Source organism: Spermophilus citellus (assembly GCF_964194105.1).
Source record: "Spermophilus citellus genome assembly, chromosome: 12".
Lineage (NCBI taxonomy): Eukaryota > Metazoa > Chordata > Mammalia > Rodentia > Sciuridae > Spermophilus > Spermophilus citellus.
Window position 1 is genome coordinate 81,304,429 of NC_138198.1, and position 25,196 is coordinate 81,329,624.

Sequence of the window (25,196 nt, forward strand, 5' to 3'; positions counted from 1 at the left end):
TTAGGTGGACACAATATTTTATTTTTAGGTGGTGCTGAGGATCGAACCCAGTGCGTCATGCATGCTAGGCGAGCACTCCACCACTGAGCCCCAGCCCCAGCCCCAGCCTCAGCCCATGTTTTCACATTTTTGACAGTTGAGTAGATTAATTTTGACCATATGTCAGGGATTATAAAACACTCAAAATGCCTTAGAATAAGAAAATTGCCTTATACTAATTTCATTCCTAAAATAAAAATATTCTGTGGGCATTCTACAATTATGGTAATGTTTGTCAAAAATACAAAATAGATAGACTTATTCAACTTAGGTTTAGTGGGGGCAGAATCTTACAAACAATAGAAAATATTTTCAAGTACATATAATTAGGAGGGATTATTTGGTAAGTATTTAGGAAGGAGGAATATCTGTAAATTTGCCAGTTGTGATGTATATGGAGTTGTATAAGACTTTGATACTTATTCATTTCTAATTGTTATTTTTGTGGAATTATAGATAATCATAGAATATAAAGCATTTGGAAATTAACTGTTTGTATGTGTATGTACATATATATTTTGTTTTTATATTTTCGCAGGTTAAAAAAAGCCCTAAGCAAGTTATATTCTAGGCAGCAAGCTCCCTGGAAGTGTTGACTGACCAACTTAATCATGAACATGATTCAAAAATGTTAATAAACAAACCAAGGTATTGTACACTTAATTATGTCTCATCAATTTTTCAAGATCAAATTTGTTTTAGGAAGGTATTTAGAATTTACATAAAGCTAATGTGTTTGGTCCTTAAACTGGTTAAGCAGATATTTCTATGAACTGCTACTCCCCCCCCCCCACACTGTGTTTGCCTTTCTCCTCCTCTGCCTTTCTACTCCCGCAACAAAACGTAGCCATGTTTTTTCCCCCTACAACAACCTCTGTATTCCCTGTATACCTAAACTAAGGAAATAAGAATCCAGCTTTTGATTCCCCTTTGTTGTGATTTTATATTTCAAATTTTCTAATGAGAAACTTCTAGATTGGGCTTCTGCAGAAAAACCCAAACTTCCTAGTAACTACATATACTTAATATCTGTCTCATATAACACTATCCTGAGATGTATGTTATCGAGATTCTGTAAGAATTTTTTACTGGCATTTAGGAAGGAGAAATATCTATATATTTTCTAATTATGATGTATATGGAATTACGTTAAGACTTTTAGTTTAGCAAAGGGAAAAAGTGACACTGCTTTTTTTTTTTTTTTCCCTCCTTCTACGTCAACAAAAATCAAAAACTTGCTTGGGACTGAGAATTTAGGGTTACTCTTTTAGGTAACTCTTCTCTGTCATAAGGGACATAATCCAAGACTGTGTCTCTCCTTTTGGAAGTTACAATGTGCTTAAATAGCCTGGCATTTCCAAGAGAGGCCAAAGATCTTTTCCTCTTTTATGACCTGCTGTATCCTTTTGAGGCCAGAAAGAACAAGAGGGTCATTGCCACTTCAGCCTGGTCCCTGTTTGTTCCTTCATGGTGACCACGCAGATACTGAAACCTAGTGTTAGCTTAACATTTGGGTCTGGAACATCTGGAAAATGGTCCGAGAGGGAAAGGAGGAGGCAAGAGAGAGGAGAGAACTGTTGCATTTTGTTTCACCAGGTGCTGGGAGGAAGCAACATTAGCCTTTTTGATATGGGAGGCAAATTCTGTGGGCCCTGGAGTTAGGCTCCAACAATTGACGAGGTCAAAGGACAGCTGAGTGGGGTCAGTGAGACACCATGGGGTGTATTTTGTTACTTAGTAAAAGGAGCAGCCTCCTAAAACCTTAAAGGATTCTCTTGAAAATCTGTGTTGTGAAAAGGTTTTATGAGTCTCATGGCAAAAACTCCTGATTTATCTAAGGAATGCTCACTTTTATCTAATGGAAGGATAATCTTTACCAAATGTTGGCAATGACTGTAAGAGTCAATATAGGACCGAAAGAACAGTGTGGGTTTGAAGTGTACTTTACTTTCCAAAATATTTATCATTTTAATGTTTCCGTCTCAGTGAAGAATTTTGCCCTGTTGAAATATCACCTTTTTCTTTCCTAGGAGCAGAAAGTGGGGGGTGAGAGTAACAAATGAGTTTACACTAACTTAAAAATATTTCTACCTACTTTTAATCTTACCCATACACAATGTATTTTTTTTTTTTAGAGAGAGTGAGAGAGGAGAGAGAGTGAGAGAGAGAGAGAGAATTTTTAATATTTATTATTATTTTTTTTTTATTTCTCGGCAGACACAACATCTTTGTTGGTATGTGGTGCTGAGGATCGAACCCGGGCCGCACGCATGCCAGGCGAGCGCGCTACCGCTTGAGCCACATCCCCAGCCCCACAATGTATTATTAAACTTTAAAAATTTCAAAATGTGTTAACTCTATAAAAAGGTATTTTTGAATTTAATTTATAAAGGAAATAAATGGCACACGAAGTGTAATGTTTCTGGCTTACAGATCTTTTTTTTATTTTTCTTCAGTGGTTCTGGGGATTGAACCCATGCTAGGCAAGTGCTCTACCACTGAACTACCTACCCCCCACCTTATGGATTATGAATTTTTAAATTCAGTTGTGGATAATTGATATATGGGGGGTATCAGTTGACGACTAACCTTAAACTTGTGTTTCTCACTAAATGTGTTTCTCATACATTTTGTAGAAGAAAATCAATGTCAGAGTCAAGAATAGCGAATAAGTAAAGTACTATAGGGCTGGAGATGGAGCTCAGTGGTAGATCACTTGCCCAGCAGCATATGAGAGGCCCTAAGTTCAATCTCAGCACTGTGGGAGGTAAAAAGCAATATAATAATAGAATTTTTCTCTTTGGAAGGAAATAGAGAAGGAGGGGAAAATCTACAAGTTGTGAAAGTTCTGTTTGTCACAGTCCATGACCTCAGGAGACCACTTATATGATTGTGAATAGCTTTGAAAGGTGTTAGCCACTGGCAAATGAGTAGTGAAAGGAGACTATTGATAGAGGGATTTGGCAATATTTTTGATATACAATTTATACATTAAATATATGTATATATACATATATAGAAAGCATATATGCCCAAATGTATAGTATGGAAAAAAGATAAAATGATGAAGAGCATACTATATAGGCTTTGTTAAATATTTTTTAATTTATAAATTAGTATCACAGTTACAATTAATATATCTATTAATAATGTATGTAATTGTTTTCAATCCTTTTAAAATAAATACTTCCATGAAAGGAACATACACATAAATGTGAAGCTTAGCACACTGTGTGTTATTTTCTCAAGATTAAAGCACCTTTCAACAACTAATTTAGAAACCTAAGTGTAGTGACTGATAATTGCCTAGAGAAAACCCAAAGCTGTTTTAAGTAGCATTGAAATTGTGGCAAAACTGACAAATACAATTAGCAATGTTAATAGGTTATAAAGATGGACAGACAGGCAGAAGACAGAATGGAAAGATGAAGGGGGTAGTAGGAACCAATTCCAATAAGAAAATACTGTTCATAGTTGCTTTGAATTTCCAGTGCTTTTTCTTTTAAATTACAGCAGATCGTGAGTTTCACAAGTTAAACAATTTAGATACAATTTGTAAGGCTCCCAATTCATCTGGTTTGAAAGAATATAGTTGTGGGGCAGTAGTACCCTAGAAAAATTGGTGAATTTTCTGATTCTAAAGCACAATTGGATGTGTAGTGCTTTTTAAAAGTCAATTTTAGATGTACTTCTCTTTTACTGTCGTTACTGATTGTCATTCCTGAATTTATCCCTCTTTGCACTCTTATAATTCTTCTTTTTAAAATATATATATATTTTTTAGTTGTAGATGAACACAACACCTTTATTTTATTTTTATGTGGTTCTGAGGATTGAACCCAGTGCCTTCCACAAGTGAGGCAAGCGCTCTTCCACTGAGCTATAACAACCCCAGCCCAGCACTCTCATAATTCTTAGTCATCCAAGTGCATTACAAATGGGACTGTTTCGGATTTAGCGATCCACCAAAAACAAACACAGTACAAACCCAAAAAACCCTGTAAAAGTTGTTGAGGCATTACTACTAATTAGGTTTATCTGGTTAATACTAGCCCACTTTCCAAACAATCATGGGAAAATTGTATGTGGATAGTTAGAGAAATTAGGTGGGTTATGTGAAAAATGTATAGTTTTCTATGCCTTTTCCACTAAAATATCAGTTGAAATTCAGAAAATTGTTGTAGTAGTATCTTTTGAAATTGTACTCTGCATTTGAGAAATTAGTTTTTGCCTCTGGTGTTTTATGCAGATTTTAATGATTGTTGTGATAAATCCCCAGAAGTTTGTTCTCTGAAACCATAGAGACTAAATTCTCTCTGTGGCTGCCTTGATGAATGTGGTAAGCCACAATTTGGAAGCATTTCTCATTATTTAATGTTTTCTGTTCTGGATTATTGACTCTTTTCCCTGTTGAAAAATTGGTCTCTGGTGACATGGTAGAGGTCACACGTTGCCTATTATTGTTTTGCTTCTTTGATCTTACACAGGCATTGCCTCTGGTAATTATACTAGTTCCAGAGAGTCTTGACAAGATGTGTTTATTTTACAGAAGAATTTCTGGCATTTCAAGGAAGAAAGTATAGATTTCCAGAAGTAACATGTAACTCTTTGTTATAAAGGGAAAAATAGCATTGCATTTCATCTTGTAATTACGACAGTTTTCAATAGTTGTTATGAAATTAGTTGGCATATTGCAGTAATTATTTCTACAATAACACATTGAGTATCAGGAAGTATTACTAAAAATGGCAAATTTTAGAATTAAGTTACTAGGGCTGGGTTTTGATCTCAGTATATAAAGTATTTTTGGCTTCAGAAGCTATTGAAATGGATTCGTCCCAATTTAAATGTACAGAACTATTAAAAGAAGTTGAAAATTATCTTTTAATCTGTTTGCATTTTCTAAAGATTTCCAGCAAGGAGGGTGAATAGAAGTGAAATAAAACACTTTGGTTTTGAATGCATGGTTAGCTTTGTGCTTTTTTTGGAACGTGCTTGGGAAAAGATTATATCCCTTTAGACCTCTTTAATGTATAATTGGATAAGATACAAAGGCTCCATCTATTCATTTTTTTAAAAACTCAATTCCTTAACCCACTTCAATCTAATGTATGAAATATGATATGTGATATGTCAAGAGCTTTGTAATGTTGTGAACAACCAATAAAAAAAAAAAAAAGAAATAAAAACTCAATTCCTTCCCCTCCCACCTTTAGTAGTCCTGGGGATTGAACCCAGGCCTCTAACAAGTGCTTTACCACTAACCTACATACACTCCCAGCCCTTTAAAAAAAAAAAAAGTTTTATTTTGAGATGGCTTTATTAAGTTACCCAGGCTGCCCTTGAATTTTTGATTCTCATGTCTCAGCCTGGTAAGTAGCTGGTATTATGGGTATGTGCTACCTCACTTGGCTCGATTTAAAACCAATATTTTGTTGTAAGCAAAATATCCGCCCCCCCCCCAAATTCACAATCTAATGAGGGAGTTAGACAAATACTAAGTCCCACAACATAAATAATTGAGTGATAAATGTCAAATTAAATAAATAAATGAGGTTAGGGGTGTTAATTGGTGGAGGAAGTGCTTAGTATGGGCAAGTCCCCAGGTTCAATCTCCAGAACCAAAAACTAAACAATAAGTAAATGAGATACTAAGAAAGCACAAAAGAGAGAAAACTGTGAATGAGCATTTGCTTATAATTTTACATTATAGAGTTACTGAGAACTTGGCAAGAATTATATTTGCTTTATTTGTCCAGGAGTCACATGTTATCACTCTCACTACTGCATTTGGTTAGGAGGTCTGAGAATTGAATCTAAAGCCTCCTATAGGATAAGCATGTGCTCTACCTCTGAGCGGTACCCCTGCCCCTACTCAATGAACATTATTCATAAAGAAACAACATGCAATCAGTGATGCAATAGCAAATTATTTTCTTACATGAAGTGAAATGATTTTATTGTTATAAGGAGTAATAATAATCCATTCTATATGCTCATCTTACAGACGAAAAAACTAAGCTTGCAAGGTTAAGTGACTCATTCAAGGTCATATCGCCAGTGATACAGCCAGACCTCTTAAAACTTAAATCTTAGGTTTCCTAGGCATTGTATATTCATGGAGTTACACCGTCCAATATGATAACTACCTGCCACATGTAATAATTTAAATAAAATTGAAAATTTAGTTCCTCAAACACTCTAGCCACACTCTAGTGACATGTGTGGCTGTGGCTGCCAAATATTGGACAGTGCAGATAGAGAACATTTCCATCATCTCAGAAAATTTTACTGCCCAGCACTGCTCTTGGTGTCAAAGATGACTCCATGATTTGTATATATGATTGTAATTTTTTTTTTTTTGATACTGGGGTTTGAACTCAGCCACTGAGCCACATTCCCAACCCCATTCTGTATTTATTTAGAGACAGGTCTCCCTGAGTTGCTTAGCACCTTGCCATTACTCAGGCTGGCTTCAAATTCTTGATCCTCTTGCCTCAGCCTCCTGAGCGCTGGGATTACAGGTGTGTGCTGGGATTATAGGTGTGTGCCATTGTGCCTAGCTGTAAATTTCTTAATAGATGAATTTTACATAGTGCTAAATAGCAGCTTTTAGGACTTTTATGTTGATGGTCATTTGTTGTGAAGAATGTTCTAAAATCTATTGTAGTGCCTCAGGCATTCAAGGAAAAGGGCACCTCTCAGTATTCTTAATGTAGCATAATGCTAAACAAGCAAAAATTACTTTTACTACTAACATTTCCTGTATACTTACTTATTCTGTGCTAGTCACTATTCTAAAAATTTTATAGATACGTATTTTCATGTGTACTTATAGGAACCTATGAGATTGATAGTCAAATCCCCAATTTACAAATGAGGGATTAAGTAACTGACCCAGTATCCCACAGGGAATGATGGGACAGGATTTGAATTATGGTCATCTTACTCCAGAGCCTATGTGTTTAACCATTAGAATTTCTGTAAATTCTGGTTGGCTGGATGGATGATTATTAATGCTTGGAAAGTGAGCAACAGCATCTGTTAAAAAAAAAAGTAACAAAACATGGAAGTAATACAGTATTGTGGGGTTTTTTTTGGTGTGTGTGTGTGTGTGTGTGTGTGTGTGCGCGCGCGCGCGCGCGCACGCTATTACTGGCACATTGTCAATAAATTGTGACTTAAAAATATTACTCTTGAAACAAAATAACTGCACACACACACACATACACAAGTAACTACACACAAACAGGCTGTACCTCTTTTACTTTCACCTTTTTTTTTCTGCTTCAAACATTTTTTGTGGGAAAAACATGGTCTTAGGAGGTTTTTGAATCTTAGTTCTACTATTTAAAAACTGGATGACCCTGCTGGTTGTGGAAACCAGGTCATTTGCTCTACAGACCTGTCCCTCATTGTAAATGTGCTTGTTGTCTTATGGTTTCATTTAACTTGTTCCTTGATCCTGTAATCAGAAGTTGCTCTAAAGGTTTGACTAATTTGAATACTTCCTAGGGACTGTGTGTGCCTCATACCTTGCCTTTGGGGAGGCCACGGTTTCTCACTGCCTCACTTGTAGTAATGCTGTTTGATCAGTGGGTTTAAGAGGTGACAGCCTGATCTTTCCATTCTTGAGTTCTACATCAACATTTTACCTAATAGTTTAACTTATTAGCATTGCATGCATGAATTTTTCACTAGGGGGTTGCAAAGTGGTCATTTTATACTTGTGTCATTCTTTGCATCTCTATCAGCTGGAATTCTTCACTAAAAAATAATTACTCTCTGATAACCATAATAGTTACTTTGAAGTATAGAAAGAGCAAGGCAAATAAATGATCTCCTCCTTTTTTTTTTCCTCTCCTAGTTGTGCTCAATTAATTAGGTGCTTTTTTATTTTGTTTCTGTTCCCAAGAGAGCTTTTCCTTTTTCTCCTTGAGTAGCAAAATTAGTCCTTGAGTTTTTATATCTTAAATATATTTTGGCCAATTGCATGTGTTATCTGTTATGTTCAGTTTCTCTAATCTTTGACCCAGGGGAGCTCTTTATCTGGACTCCCATGTGTTCTGACATGACCCATTAGTTATTGGTAGTGCATTGCTTTTCCTTTCCATTTTCAAAAGAAAAGAAAAAATGAGAGGCCATGAAAGCATTAGCAGGCACCTGTTTCCCAAGCTACTCTTCTTTTCACTTTTCCAGTGCACCTTCCTGAAGCCACCAGAGATGCTGCCTCTTTACTTCCATCCCTTTTCCTCAGTATTTCCTTCTGTGGAAAAAGGGAAAAGATAAGAACAGAAAGGCCCCCCATCACAATACCATGGTGGTTTATAGTTGGTCGCATCTGCATTTGGAGCAATTAATTACTGGTACAGAAAGAACCTATCTTGTTTATTTTTCCTTAGACATTTCCTTAATATCGCAAGAGTATCTGTTAGTATCTCAGAGGTCTGTTAGGCCAAAACAAAGCATTTAATAATGTTTGTCCTTCTATAATTTTACAATCAAGAATGAAAATTTGGGAAACAATGTAATACAGTCTCATAAACTTGATATTAGATACATAAAATAAGCATATAATGGAAATCACAAGTCAGCTTTCTAGGTGCAATTTGATATAATGACTAATTCTGAAAAACATTTTTCCATCTTCTGATTGCAGTCTTTCATTCACACTAGCCTTCGGTCAGGTCTGAGGCATCATGGCTTCTTTGAGATTCAGAAGAAAGGAGGGTTGGCAGACTAAGTGGCTAATGCAAATAATTTCAGCGACCCTAAATATTATGGCATATAATATTTAGAATATATTAATCTAAAAAGGCTTCCTTTGAACTCCATCCTCCTTGGGATAGCCATGAGTTGTCAAGGGAAGAATTCCATAGTCAGCACAAGAGAAGTCTGGGGTCGGTTCCGTAATCCTTTTACATTGTTATTATCATTGTCATTTTTAAAATACCCAGTTGTAAACATGAAATCTAAAACAAATATAGATTTTTTTCATAGTATACTTATTAATAAATGAAATTTATGGAATGAATTTAGGGATGATTTACTTTGATACAATCACCTTTGTTTTGGAAGGGAAAAAGTAAAGAGAATAAACTACCCAGTTGTGTTTTTATTTGAAATAAAGACATCTACTTTATTTTACTGCACCAAGTCTGAGCAGGGAATGGATACTTCCACTGGTCTTCATCTGAATATATCTAATGCTCCTGTAAGGATTATGTATATCTTCTGTGAAACTCAGTTACTCATTTTTATGTCAATTTAATATTCAAAGCAATATTTATTTGTACTCTAAACATGTATGTGTGTATCTGTCATGTTACTCCTTAAACTATGAGGGAAAGGGATTGAGATTATATGCTTCTTCACTTATAACTGGGCACTTCTTTATTAAAGTAAAAAGATCTCTCAGAGACTGTAGGTTATCAAGATATTCAGTAATGCAAGGAAGATAACTTGTTGGGCTGATAATAGATTAAGAAGAAGCAAGATTTCCAGGCATTTGTGCTCTGGAGAAAGGCTAAAAGTCCACCTTTGAAGTTATTCCATTGTTCGTGGATAAGAAATCCCTTGGTTAATGTGATAGTTTCTGGTAGTTCCCCTCCTCCCCAACCCCCTTTTAGCAAAGAAGAAAGGTAAAGTGGCTGTTGGATTTTGACTTAGATAAACTGGTGGCACAGCATATTTCTTTGTCAGAAACCACCCTGTTTTGATCATATGTGGTGCTGTTGAAAAACACATTGCTTTTGAACTTCAGAAAATTTAAAAGTTTATACTTGTACAAGTGGGGAATCTTAAGAGTTTAGCCATAAAGTTGGCGTTTCAGGAAGATTTCGTAGGACACACTTTGTAGATTTTCTTCTGTTTACATTTATTTATTTGTTTGTTTGTTTGTTTTTGATACCAGAGATTGAACCCAGGGGCGCTTAGCTACTGAGCCACATCTCCCAGCCCTTTTGGTTTTTATTTTGAGATGGGATCTCACTAAGTTGGTTAGGGCCTTGCTAGCTTGCTGAGACTGGCTTTGAACTTGTGATCCTCCTGAGTCATCCTCCTGAGCCTCTGAAATTACAGGTGTGTGCCACTGCACCCAACCCATTTGTCATTTTTAATTTGATTTAGTATGTATACTCAACTTGTTTTGGTACTGAGATTGAACCCAGGGATGCTTTACAACGAGCCACACCTCCAACCCCTTTTATTTTTTGAGACAGGATCTCATTGAGTTGCTTAGGGTCTTGCAAAGGTTTGATAAGGCTGGCCTTGAACTTGGAATCCTCCTGCCTCAGCCTCCTGAGTTACTGGGATTACAGGCATGCACCACCACACCCAGCCCTAGGCTTTTTATTACCTGTTATGAGAAAGCTAAAGTAGGATCCTGGCTTTTTCCAAATTGTAGGACTGTCTAATAAAACTTTCACAAACCCAGCCACTCTGATGGAAATCACTGTATACTACTCACTGCTAACCAAAGGAAGAAGCCTTCTTTGCTATGTTAAAGCAATTCAGAGGTACAAGAATCTCCTATGGGATTTTTATGTATAGGTCTGGGAAACCTAAGAGTGGGGTTATGCATCATCCCTGCTCTGCTCTAAACTGGCACACTGGATCATGGCTTCTTTTCCTGGTGAGTAGGCTTCTTCTGGACCAAGTCCTCCAGGGACTCCCTCTAAGGAGGCACTCTAAGTTGGCATTCCAGATGAGGTTTAACATCAGTTCTCCTCCTTGATGGGAGAAGAAGAGCTAAGATATTCTGAGAATTACGTGTCTTGAAATGGAATCTGCCAAGTTTAGCCTATATCGTAGGAGTGCAAGCTTGGCCATTATGTGTCTCCTGGCCTTACTAACTGAGTGATAGTGGGCAGGGAATTTAGCTTCTCCAAGCTTCAGCTTTCTTGTTTTTGTTATTGTTGTTGTTTTTAAGTTGTGAAGTGGAAACAAGTTGTACCTACTTGAGAATTTTGAGGATTAAATAAAATGATTTTTACAAAGGGCTTAGTATACTGTCTAGCCCAACAGTTCTCAAACTTTGAGTCTCAGAGCCCCTTTATACTCATACAAATTGAGGACCCCATCAAGTTTTTGTTTTTATAGTTTATATGTATTATAAATTAAAACTAAAAGTTTTTATAAATATGTATTAATGTTTAAAATTATAATAAACAACCCACTATATATTAAAATAAACATTTTATGAAAAATAAGGATTTTTTTTTCCTTTAGAGAAAATTTAGTGAGAAGAGTAACCTATTTGCTCTGCATTAAATTTGTTGCAGTATCACACATCATGCAGATTCTGGAAAATTCCACTGTGCATATATGAAAGTCTGAGAATGAAAAAGACAAATAATATTCTAGTGATAGTTTGAAATAGTTTTTACTTCATGGACCTCTGACAGTATGTTAGGGCCCTCAGACCATTTGGGAATCATTGGTCTAGCCAATAGTTAGCACCCAATACATTGTAGTTATTATTATACATGAAAACTTTTATAGCTAGTGAGTACTACACAAATGTTAGTGATGAGAAATGTAAGTCATGGCTTCAAAACTTATTATATACATTCATGAAGGGTCCCCCAAACGATTGTACTTCAGAAGAAACTGTGTTTTTCAAACAAATTCTAGCATTACTTAATGGAGTTCTTTGAGTTTAAAGGCTCAATTTTTACTTTCAGAAATTTCCTAATTAAATATATTATCATAAAGCTTTCTCCTTTTTTTTTCCCTAGAAGAAAGTCTTTTATTTTTTTTCTTCTTCAGAGTAACAGGTCTTAGTAGAGAGTTGTAATTAGATATTTACTCTGAAATAACTGACAGGATTGGTATGGGGTTATAGCAGTCCACCAGTTGTAAAGAGGAAGTGTGGTCCCATTGTTAACCAGGTTGGGTTTTGTGATTGACAGATCAATTTTGATTTACTGTTGCAGAGCTTTGACCTAAAACATTTATTACTGTTTAATTCTTAGATACAAGATCACTTAAAGGTTTTGTTTTGTTTTGTTTGCCAGGCATGGTGACACACGCCTATAATCCCAGAGGCTTGGAAGGCTGAGGCAGGAGAATCATAGGTTCAAAGCCAACCTCAGCAACAGTGAGGTGCTAAGCAACTCAGTGAGACTCTGTCTCTAAATAAAATGCAAAACAGGGCTGGGGATGTGACTTGGTTGTCATCTCGAGTGCCCCTGAGTTTAATCCTTGGTACCAATAAATAAATAAATAGGTTTTTTGAAATGGGTTTAGACTGTAAAGATCCAAAGTACAGGTGACATAACAAATAACTTATACAAGTTGTTTTAACAAAAATGTATTTTATATAATTCACGTCTTTATAAGAGCTATGAATATAGTTTATAACAATACTTGTAATTTGTAGACATATAACCTCTAATTATATCAATTTTCTCCTTTCTCCCACTTTTTCTTTGGGTTGGCTGTGTGTAGATCATGGGTAATTCATATGCTGGGCAACTGAAATCTGCTCGATTTGAGGAAGCTCTCCACAACTCCATAGAAGCCTCGCTCCGATGTAGTAACGTGGTACCACGTCCCATTTTTTCCCAGCTGTACTTGGACCCTGAGCAGCATCCTTTCTCATCTGCAGGTAAGTTCCTCAGTCATAGACATTTCTAGGCTCCTTTAAAAAGAAGTGGAGATTCTAAATCCTCGGAGCTCTGAAATCAATTGGCTAAATATTAGAAAATGCTAGTCTCTCACTCTTCAGACATTATCTTTCAGAACTATGAATTTTTCTTCTGATTATTTTTCCATAAGCATCTTTTTATTAAAAAGTCACTGATTGCTTTGTTTCTCAGATGTCAAGCCCAAGGTAGAGGATTTGGATAAAGATTTGGTACACCGCTACACTCAAAATGGCACTCTAGATTTTTCTAACAATTTAACCGTTAATGAAATGGAAGATGATGAAGATGATGAAGAAATGTCTGATTCCAACAGCCCACCAATTCCCTATTCACAAAAACCTGCCCCAGAAGGATCTTGCACAACAGACGGTGGGTTTCAATTTTGTTTTCTTGCTGTTTTCCCCTCTAATATTGGCTGGTCTGTTTCCAGTCATTGCATGCAGTGCTCAAGGCTGGAAACCAGTAATTAGGGAAAGAAATGAGGAGTGGTTATGTTCTCACTCCCATTGCTGACTATGACTTCACAGCAGGTATCTACCCCATTTTATAGATTAAGAGACTGAGATTCACACTTGAATAACTTCTCTGAGAGGACCTGTGCAAAGGCAAGTCTAGACAGGTCAAGGTTTTTCCGGTACTCCATGTACTTCCTGCAAGCATGCTGCTGTCAAGCTGGGTGTAGTAGCAGAGGCCTGTAATCCCAGTGACTCAGTAGATGGAGGCAGGAGGATCACAAGTTGAAGACCAGCCTTAGCAATTTAGTGAGGCCCTGAGCAACTCAACAAGACCCTGTCTCAAAATTTTAAAATAAATAAATCAATAAAAAGAGCTGGAATATACCTCAGTGGTAAAGTATTCCTGGATTAAATCCCCAGTACCAACAATAACAACAACAACAACAAAAAAAAAAAAAAAAGAAAGAAAGAAATTTTCTGTCTTAGGAAACATTTTAGTATTTCCTTTTTCTCCTCGTTTTCACCCCCACCCCTGAATAAAAATAGAGATACTAGATGCTTTATATTTATCTTTTATGCTTATTTTTTAAAAAACTTTTAGTTGTAGAAAGCAGTACCTTTATTGTATTTATTTATATTTATGGGGTGCTGAGGATCAAACCCAGTGCCTCGCACATGCTAGGCAAGTGCTCTACCACTGAGCTACAACCCCAGGCCCCTTTTATGCTTATTTTTAACACTTATCTAGTGTAAAGGCAGAAATTATAATTTTATATAAATTACAAAATTAAAAATTTATGTATGATAAAAATATAAATAGTAGGATAAACTTGCTTTACTTACTTGTGTCAGCCTTCTCTTCCATCAAAGGTTAGGCTGCATTTTTAATAAGAAAGCCCTGGTTTCTAACATTTTTGGTATTTTGTGGTTTTGGTGCTATCACGACTTAAATTCCACTTTCCTCCCTCCATTCAGTTGTGACTTTCTGACCATCAGCCTAATTAATGTGTAGGTTTCAATTTATCCAAATCAGCTAGAGTGCAATTTTTATAATTAAATTGACATAGACCTGAGATAATGTCAATATATGAATATCTTGGAGAGAAGACATTGGGATGGGAAGAAGAGGGATAAAATCTCAGGACAGTCTCCTTCCAAAGTTTGAAGTGCAAATAATTTGGGATAAGCCAAATATACAAAGCCAGATAAGTAGTTTGCATTGTTTGGGAGTTTTAGTTTCTCTTGACTTCTGCCAACCCTCCTGATAATCTGATAACCAGTAAAGGAGTTAAAATCCCCTACCAAGAGGGTGAAGACCTGAATAAAGCTCCTGCTAGCTTATCTGAGCCTGATTCACTACAAGTGGTCTCTAACAATTGGTACCATTGTTTGTTTTTTTTTTTTTACTTGGGCCTACCTCGAAGACATCATTCTTTATGAATTTGCTTCCACTTACTATTGATTCCTTTTGCTCAGTATCTCTCTCTCTTCCTCCCCCCCCCCTCCTGGTGTGGGAGATGACCAGCATTATTTTTACTTATTGGCTTTATATCCATTTTTATGCTGTTTGTCTAACTGAACCATCAATTCATAATTATCAAATAAAAACTAGAAGTTGAAATAGCACTTGTACTTGTTGAATTCTCATTATGAATCTTGTTATATTGGAGAATTGAGTAGAACCAGAGTAAAAGGTTTATATACCAAGAAATAGAGGAGAAGTTTCCTGTCTCAGGTTATTCTAAGTATGTTTTTAGTTTGCCTGTTGAGGTGTCTGACACTGGTATTATTCATGATCAGGTATGGAAAGCTGTTTAGTACCCAGCAAGATATAAACCTAGTGGTCTAAGGTAGCAAGTATTTCTTAAATTTTAAAACATGAGAACATAAGAAGTATATAGGAAGTGCAGTCATTATTTTAAAGATAAAGGAAATGCAGTTTTCTGAGAACAAAAAACTATCTCCACCCAAGCAGGAGACTGAAATTCCAAGACCATCTGAAAGCAGAGTTCTGTATCTGCTACTTTAGTTTCTTATAATTAGCATCCATTATCCATTTTCCCCTCTTAATTCACCTGGGGTGGCAATTCAAACAAACAGTAGTTTATAATTTGATTGTTTTTGGCTTATGTAACTTTTTTCAGTCCGGCTTATTCTAAAATAATTCTAAGAATCTTCATACTCAGTGGGAAAAACATCTCTTGAGAATTTCCTTATAAAAATGGCAGCAAAATAGGACAATATAACAAATGCTTGGACTTGTTGCAACTCATCATCTTCCCTACGTGGGAAAATCCTCTATTTACCTAAGGCTTAAAGGAAGGTAAAGCTATTTTTAGAGGCAATTTAGATAAGTAGATATTAACACCTGACTGATTGCTGGGGGTTACCATTCAGATGTAAATTTTGGTTGCTAATTTCTTATGTAAATTATTGGAATGGTGTAGGCTCCTATCCTGCCGGGAGGCAGTTGATTGTCTAAAGGGGTGAAGGGCAACCAAATTTTAGGCCTCCAAATACTGCTTTGATTACTTTGGTTTGTGTTTACAGCTGTTTCAGTAAACTTCCCCTCCCCCTTTTGTTGACTCTGTAACCTTCAAGTTGGAGATAATTGAAGAATGCAAATTGTTTCTGTGAAGTGAAAACCTTGGCTAGTTTCTTAAGAAAATGCAGGTGAAGTTTATTAAAAAAAAAAAAAAAAGGACCCTCTACTATTAGTTCCCCCTCCCATTTTTAAATTAAAATTATCTGCTCTACAAGAGCTTTGCTTTTAGGACAGCATTTTAGAATTACTCTCAGAGAATGAAATTATTTTGGAGGCAAGTTTGTGAATGTATCCCATGTAGATAACTTATCTTTCTTTCCTTGTTTACAATAAACAGACTTTGAGCCTTCCTTAGGGAACTCTGAGCCCAATCTACTAGTAGTCTCTAAAGAATGATCAAATTAGCCATTCAGGTATAACTTCAGATGTAATTCAGAATTAATCTTGCAGAGGAGTACAAAGGTTCTTTTCATTCAGTTTGAGGTTTTAATTGAGATTCAATATCTGATATTTATTAGATTAGTAATCTGACATATTTCTCATAGTGGGAATGTTTAACTACTTGCCACACTGGGTAGTAGGATCCTACAGATCTCGAAATCTAATCACATTTCATAGTTTCTGTAGCTATCCACTCTACAGACATAGCTTATTTTCGGTTAAAAAAAAAGATAAATAATGCTCTCAGCATAATGTTTTTTCTTTTCTAGGGATTCCTGGTGACAATGTATATAATTATATCTGATTTAAAACTCAACAATGAGGGTTTGGAGGAAACAATCAGTAAATAGATGTTTACAGCAAAACACCAACCCCTTGGCAGGTGAACTTATTCTTAAAATAACTGCAAACTGAACTGAGGAAACTTTCCTTGTTTTGTAACCATTTTTGGCCCCAAATTAAATTTTTTCTTGACCCCATTTTAAACTCAACTGTTGTGTTCCCTTTTTCTCCTATTTTATTCTTAATTACATTGCCTGTGTGAATAGAGTGTAAAAAGATAAAATAGGACTATTTATTTTATAAAATAGACTTTATGTTGCTCAGAGGATTCCAGTTTCAGACATTGGGAGCTCTTTCTGTTAGTTCTTGTGTCTTTTTACCAACCTCCATCATTGTGGAGTGGTTATTTTCTTTAAAGCACAAAATTGGAAATTTTGTTGAAGACACATGAAATATGCTTTTAATGAATAAAAATCACAGTGGATAGCAGCAAAGGATGGGGGGCATCAAGGAGAATCTGATAATTCGAATTGCGATTATTGCAATATATTTTTAAGAGAAGGCTAGATAGAACACATAGAATTCAGTCATTGCTTAGTAATTATTACTTTTGACCTCTAGGTGTCCTCATACCATAAATAAGAAACCACTCAAAGGCTGTAATACTCAAAAACTATTTGGGCTTCTTCATTTGAATGGACTATGTAGTCCATTAAAAAAAAACACACAAAAAACATTTTTAGTTGTAGGTGGACACAATACCTTTATTTATTTAAAAAAATTTTAAGTTGTATTTGGACACAATACCTTTATTTTATTTATTTATTTTCATGTGGTGCTGAGGATCAAACCCAGTGCCTCACACATGCTAGGCAAGTGCTGTGCCACCAAGCCACAACCCCAGCCCTGTGTAGTAGTCCATTTTTGCCAGAGAAAATCACTCTGAAATATTTCTTCCCTTGAAAATCCAGTTTGCTTTAGGTATTCTCCACACTGTTCTGGATTCTATCCCCATTTAGCCAAGAACCAAAATTGTACTTTCCCTCCTTAATCTCAATTTTGCTACAATGTATTGCTTAGAAATCTCATCAGAAATGTCACTCTCTAAGCATGGATTGATTGCCTTTGTGGCTTGCAACAACTTGCTTTTTTTAAAGTGGTATCTCACCATATTGCCCAGGCTAACTTCAAATTCCTGGGCTCAAGTGATCCTCCTGTCTCAACCACCAAAGTAACTGGGACTGTAGCCAAAAACTATACGGTCTTTAGCCACTGTGCCTGGCTAAAAACTTGAACTTTAAGAACCCATCAGCAAGTATAAGATAGGTGGATAATGATAGTCCTGTGGTTGTCAGGGGCTGGTATATCAAATGCTCCACCGAAAATTCAGCCTAAAATGGGCACAGAGAAGTCAGGTAATAAAACCCAGCTGGAATAGTCAAGGAAGTGATTATATAAGAGTGTTCTACATCCGAATGGGCGCAGATGAAACATTATGAATCAGAGACCTACTAATGAGGTTGAAGTGCATCTAATCTGGAGTGAAGAGACTGTAGTTCTGGGTCCCACAGTTTCTGGTTTGTGGACATTTGACCATCGACCATTTTCTAACCTTTTTGAGCCATTTCCTCATTTACATATTAATGATGTTAGAATAGATCAATGTTCCACAAATCTCTTAGTAGGGTAGAAACTTTTGAACTCCTTGGGAGTTCAAAAGTTTTATGTCATTGCATTGCATGTGATGAAGACTTGATTTTAAGTAGAAAACATTTATTTTAGATCAACATATTAATATACTTTTATATTCATACAGTACAGGAAAAATTGTCTAATTTGTGATTCAATAATTGCTGTTTAGCTGGACATGGTGGCACACACCTGTAATCCCAGTGGCTCAGGAGGCTGAGGTAGAAGGATCAGGAGTTCAAAGGTAGCCTCAGCAACTTAGCAAGGCCCCAAGCAACTCAGCAAGACCGTATCTCTAAATAAAATGTAAAAAGGACTGGGAATGTGACCCAGTGGTTAAACATCTCTGGGTTCAATCCCTGGTACCAAAAATAAATAAATAAATGTTATTTAATTTAAATTGAATGTGTAAGAAAAAGCGCATTGTGTTGGAAAATTAAAAAATGAAATATACTGCATTTGAGGGGGGCCAGATATATTGACATGTTTTCCAGCATTAAAAAAAAAAGTAAAATTCTATTTTTAATACTAAAGTTCTACATTTTAGGGTGCAAAGGATATTCAATTTTATTTTTACAATTTTTGTATTTTTGCTGTATGAAATGAGGAAGTTTTAAACTGCTGTTTGCAGGAAATTTTCTATTGAATGAAATAGTGTTTTCTTTCATTATAAAAAGCCAAACTGGACCATAATCACTAAATTTCTTACTTATATATAACAGTAGGTTTTTTTTGTATCCTAGAAATGTATTGGTGCATTTTATATAACCTTATAATTTGATGAAGGGCAGGAAATTAATGTAACTTCTGTGTCTAGCAATGAGCATATTCGGGTATATTTGTAAAATCGCTCTTTTTTGTTCATTAACACAGTGTTAGGTGAACTTCTTGTCCTTAACCAACAGCTCATTATGAATATAAATTGAGCAACATGTCAATACATATGATAGATGGGTTGAAAGTGTGACTCAGTGGCAGAGCACTGGCCTGTCCTGCCTGAGGCCATAGATTCAATCCCCCAGCACTGCTAAATAAATAAATAAATACCCATAGGATCAATCAATTACAACTGGAAATAAAAGCAATTTGAAATTGTATAGTAGCCAAAAACACACGATGATATGGGGTTTGTCTGAATGAGTTATGAGCTCATTCAGCCGGTTTCCAGTAACCCTACATGTGTTGGATAAGAGGTTTTCAGAACATTCTGTTTTAAAATAGGACATTATGTGACCTGGGCGGCAGTTCTGCTCAACCCCCACTCCCAGTGGGGGTACCTAACTGCCTCTCCAACGGGTCTCTGGGCTCCTTCCGGACGCTGGCGGCGGCTCTGTTCAACCCCCACTCCAACCAGTGTGACGTGACTGCCTCGATGCTACTCGTCCACCACACTGGCAGGCTGCCGAGCCTGTCCTGCCAGTGGGACGCAGGACTGCCTACCTTGCAGGGTCAGACGGCAGCTCTTCACGGCCTCCACTCCAAGTGGGTTGACTTGGCTACCCTGCCGTCGGGTCGCTGGTCCTGTTCCAGGCGTGGGCGGCTACTCTCCTCGGCCACAAAAGTTAACTCAAAATGGATCAAGGAGCTCGATATTAAATCAGAGACACGGCGTCTGATAGAAGAAAAAGTCGGCTATGATCTACATACTGTGGGGTCAGGCCCCAAATTCCTCAATAGGACACCCATAGCGCAAGAGTTAACAACCAGAATCAACAAATGGGACTTACTCAAACTAAAAAGTTTTCTCTCAACAAAAGAAACAATAAGAGAGATAAACAGGGAGCCTACATCCTGGGAACAAATCTTTACTCCACACACTTCAGATAGAGCCCTAATATCCAGAGTATACAAAGAACTCAAAAAATTAGATAATAAGATAACAACCCAATCAACAAATGGGCCAAGGACCTGAACAGACACTTCTCAGAGGAGGACATACAATCAATCAACAAGTACATGAAAAAATGCTCAACATCGCTAGCAGTCAGAGAAATGCAAATCAAAACCACCCTAAGATACCATCTCACTCCAGTAAGATTGGCAGCCATTAAGAAGTCCAACAACAACAAGTGCTGGCGAGGATGCGGGGAAATGGGTACACTTGTTCATTGTTGGTGGGACTGCAAAATGGTGCAGCCAATTTGGAAAGCAGTATGGAGATTTCTTGGAAAGCTGGGAATGGAACCACCATTTGACCCAGCTATTCCCCTTCTCGGTCTATTCCCTAAAGACCTAACAAGAGCATGCTACAGGGACACTGCTATATCGATGTTCATAGCAGCACAATTCACGATAGCAAGATTGTGGAACCAACCTAGAAGCCCTTCAATAGATGAATGGATTAAAAAATGTGGCATTTATACACAATGGAGTATTACTATGCAATAAGAAATGACAAAATCATAGAATTTGGAGGGAAATGGATGGCATTAGAGCAGATTATGCTAAGTGAAGCTAGCCAATCCTTAAAAAACAAATGTCAAATGTCTTCTTTGATATAAGGGGAGTAACCAAGGACAGGGTAGAGACGAAGAGCTGGAGAAGAAGAATAACATTAAACAGGGATGATAGGCGGGAGGGAAAGTGAGAGTTAAGGGAAATTGCATGGAATTGGAAGGTGAGCCTCAGGGTTATACACAATTACATATAAGAGGAAAGGAGGAGTAGGAGAAAAATATAGTGGAAGAAACGATTTATAGTAGAGGGGATGGAGAGAGAGAAGGGGAGGGGAGGGGAGGGGTGAGGGGACAGTGGAGAATGGGATAGACAGCAGAATACATCAGTCACTAGAAAGGCAATTTGTAAATCAATGGAAATGTAACTGATGTGACACAGCAATCTGTATACGGGGTAAAAATGGGAGTTCATAACCCACTTGAATCAATCTGTGAAATATGGTATATTAAGAACTATGTAATGTTTTGAACAACCAACAATAAAATTTAAAAAAAGCCAAAAAAAAATATAAGAGAGAGAGGATAATGTTAAAAAAAAAAATAGGACATTAGAGGGGCAGGAGTTATAGCTCAGTAGTAGAGTGCTTGCTTTGCACATGTGAGGCACTGGGTTCAATCCTCAGCACCACATAAAAATAAATAAAGTAAATATATTTTAAAGAATAAAATTAAAATAGGACATTAGAATAATCAACTAGTTTTTAGAAATTGATTATGATGTGTATTTAAATTTCACTTACAATTCTCAAGTATCTTGTGACACCCTTCTGAATCCCTGGAAGTGGCGATAACCGCTTATTGAGAAAGTTGTGCAGATGATCTTGTGATTCCATGTAATTCCATGTCATTTTTTTTTGTTCTAAAAAATCTGTAGTAATTTTCAAATTGGTGTAGATTTGTATTTTCCATCTAGTCTTTCTTTCTAAATTGGGTGGGTCAAAGTTGTACAAAGATGGCATTACTACTTTTTAGAGGCAGGTAGCTTCTCAAGCATCCTATTTCCCATTATTAGTATGCTTGTCATCTAAATAGCAAACTTCCCGTGTCCTCCGTCATTGAACATTACTGGACTCATTATGTAACTTTGTACAAATTCCCTGAACTTTTTTGGAGACTCAGTTTCTCCACCTATGAGGAGAGGTACTAGAGCTGTTGAGAAAATTAAATAAGGCAATCTATATGATGTTTACAATGTACCTGGCTTATGGTAAGTACTCCAAAAATTTTAGCTGCCATCAACGTCACCCTCCCCATCCTCATCAGTTCCTAAGTTCCCTAAACTTATGAGTGCTGTTCCTTAATGAGGATACAAGAAACAAAATTTTGGGGGGGTTTCATATATCCAAAGGCTCTCAGAAATGTTTCTCAACTGAATACAGTAATAGGGTTCACCCATCTATAAATGACTATTTTTCTAATAAATGTAGATGATATTATCAATAATAAAATGCAGATTCATTTAAAATTGGTAAAGAACTCATAGTAACTTTTTAAAAAAAATTTAGTTGCAGGTGGACACAGTACCTTTATTTTATTTATTTTTATGCGGTGCTGAGGATCAAACTTAGTGCCTCGCACATGGTAGGCAAGCACACTACCACTGAGCTATAGCCCCAGCCCATAGTAACTTTTTTTTAGATACCTTTATTTTATTTTATTTATTAATTTTTATGTGATGCTGAGGATTGAACCCAGTGAGATTAGATCAGTGTTCCCCAATCCCATAGTATGTCATGCTAGACCAGCATTCTACCACTGACCTACAACTCCAGCCCCTCATAGTAACCTTTGTATAATACATTTTTTTAATCATGAACTCTAAAATAAATTGATTTTTTAAATGATAAAACTTGAAATGGTTAAGCCCCATTGTATTTATCATTATAGAATTTCTTCTGTTAGCTTTTTTCAATTTCATTTTACCTGCTTTTGAGGTCCAATGATCCAAACCATGTGACAGATTTATATATACCACAGGTGTGTACAATGTTTTGATGGAGTTTTCTTTTTTTCTCTCTCATATGCTAATGATGGCATCTAACTATTTGTTGATGTTTAGTTAAAATTGATTCTGGAAGATTCTACGTAGTTCTTCCCTACTTGGTACTGAGCAATGATGATGGTATTCCCCCCAGGTTGTGAAGTTAGGTATGCATCCTTCATTTTTTCACAGCTCCCTGAAATAGCATTTATCATACGTATATTCAGTCTCTTGTTGAGAGAGACCCAACTGAAACTAGCTTGGGGTGAAAAAACAAAAAAGAAACTAGCTTAGGTAAAATGAAATTATTGGAAGAATTTCAAAGCAAAAAGGTTTCATGACCAAACCATGGAAAGGCAGATACAACTGAGCTTCAGGGATCCAAAAATTGCTAGACTTTCCTCCCCCAGCTTCCTGTCTATGCTGATGGACTTCTCACTAGCAGAGCAGACTGCACTATGTTCTCCCTGACTCCATGTTCAGAATCCTTAGGGAAAATCTTTGATCTGGTTTATGTCAGGTGACCACATATGGACCAATCAAGTGTAGCTAGAAAGGTAAACTATTAAAGTGGCCCAGCTTGAATCAGGTGCCAGTTCCAGGTCAATCTGGAATATCACAACTTTCCAGGGGATCACATGACTAGAGTATAGTGAGGATCATTTCCCAGAAGATGTGTCACAGAACAATAGCTGTCTTCTATAAGGTCGTGTCATTCTTTTGCATTCTTCTGACTACAGGGCAAGTGCTTAAAAAATATATTTTGTCCAATTCTGTATCCCCAGGCCTAGGAAGAATCTGTTGCAAATATTTAATAAATGATGAACTAAACAACTAGTGTAATAATACATTATGGTATACAAAGTGGTTATGTAAAGTTATATCATAGCTAGTGAAAAGAATCTAACAGCTTCTGAATTCTAGTTCTGACCCCTTTATGAATTACCAAACTCTGAGCTTCCATCTTTTCCTCCATAAAACTGAGAGCATCTCTTTCAATGATCATCCCATTTAGATAAGTAACTCTGGGTGGAAAGTAAAAATTATCATGTGCACGTAAGAATTACATGTACATTTCAAAGTGTGCTGCATATTTATCATTGCCTTATTTACGGACCAGAAACTATAGAATTGTCATTTTAGCTGAACTAGGTGGAAATATCTCCTTTTAGTGTCTTTTTAGCTCTATTCAGAGGGATGCATGAGATAGATTTGTCTTCTGGTGGGACAATATAGATTTTCTTTAATTTTAGTCCTTAATACAGCTTACTCTCCCAATGGGTGATAAGACATACCCCCTGCCAAATAGTTTACTGTGTCTTTGTTTTGTTTTGTCTTTTTTTTTTTCTTACTGGATTTTTTTTTTTTTTTAGGTTTTTGTCAAGCAGGGAAAGATTTGCGTTTAGTATCACTGTGCATGGAACAAATAGACATTCCAGCAGGATTCCTCCTGGTAGGGGCCAAGTCTCCCAATCTTCCTGAACACATTCTAGTTTGTGCTGTAGACAAGCGATTTCTACCAGATGATCATGGGAAAAATGCACTTTTAGGTGAGTAATGCGTGCCTGAAAAATTCCTTCCAGGAGGAGGAAATTAAAATACAAGTTTATTTTAAAATTTCACAGAATTAAAAACATAGATATTACAGGATTAGTTAGCACTTACATTGTTTAGTTCAAGTATGGAACTATTTTTAATAACTTTAAAAAATTAGTTTACATTTGTAAATTTTGAAGCCCTTAATTAAGAGATTTTTTGATCAAATGCTAAAATACAGTATACAGTTTGTCAAAAATTAATATTTTAGGTCTGGGAGTATAGCTCAGTGGAAAGTGCTTGCCTGTCATGCTTCGGTTTGATCCCTGACACTGCAAAAATATTAATATTTTATAAAATGAAGTGGAATATACTCTGTATAGTAATCCATCTGAACCTGATGGCAACTCTGAACTATTTTTCTGTGGATTATCCACTTTTTAAGGCATTTGTAGTTTTTCCATACTACCCATTATTCCTACCCTACTTGATGGATGTGATTCTAATTTTATATTTAACGTTAATTCTCCTAAAATAACTAAGGGGATATAAATGATATAAAATGTATAACCTTATCTCAGAATTTTTTTTACTTTCTGGTATGACTTAGACTCCTGAGTTTTTCATGGTAGAGCTTCTCAACATTATAAGATAACAAAAAATGTTGATTTAAAAACTTATTTTTAATAATTGAAAAGACAAGATGGCATATGAAGTTTATTGCCTTTTTGCTACTGTGTTTCTCTAGAGTTGTTTTTATTTCTCATGATTTCTTTTATTTAAGTGGAATCAGATGTTTTAGGCACAAGTATCAATAGAAAGAATAGAGAAGAGGGCAAAGATTCCAGTATTGTATTGATTGTGTGGTGATTTGGTTTGTTTAGTTTGATTCATTCTTCCTATTATACTATGTCATCAGAAAGTCTAGAAATATATCATCAATATATTGAGTTACAAAGTGACTCTGAACATGTTTTATGAATGTTTCTTAAATTGCAGTTCAGAGGCATCTCTTGGTTCATAGAAAAAGAAGGGATAATTTTTCTTTTTCTTTTGGAGGGAGGATACTAGGGATTTAACCCAGGGGTGCTTTACCATTGGGCTACATCCCCAGCAGTTTTA

General features: G+C 36.2%; 1 protein-coding gene and 1 pseudogene across 2 annotated transcripts in view; one reads left to right on the forward strand and one right to left on the reverse strand.

Moving 5' to 3' along the window:
* The window catches only part of LOC308631989 (large ribosomal subunit protein uL23-like), a 491,218-nt pseudogene that overhangs the window by 175,438 nt on the left and 290,584 nt on the right, over positions 1 to 25,196 (reverse strand). The window lies entirely within an intron of this gene.
* GREB1L (GREB1 like retinoic acid receptor coactivator) overlaps positions 572 to 25,196 on the forward strand; it is a 122,655-nt gene continuing 98,030 nt past the window's right edge. Inside the window, exons 1-4 of the mRNA XM_081263579.1 lie at positions 572 to 687; positions 12,490 to 12,649; positions 12,861 to 13,058; positions 23,912 to 24,088. Coding sequence (XP_081119705.1) covers positions 12,493 to 12,649; positions 12,861 to 13,058; positions 23,912 to 24,088 — 532 coding nt within the window. The 5' untranslated portion in view covers positions 572 to 687; positions 12,490 to 12,492. The remainder of the gene's footprint in view (positions 688 to 12,489; positions 12,650 to 12,860; positions 13,059 to 23,911; positions 24,089 to 25,196) is intronic.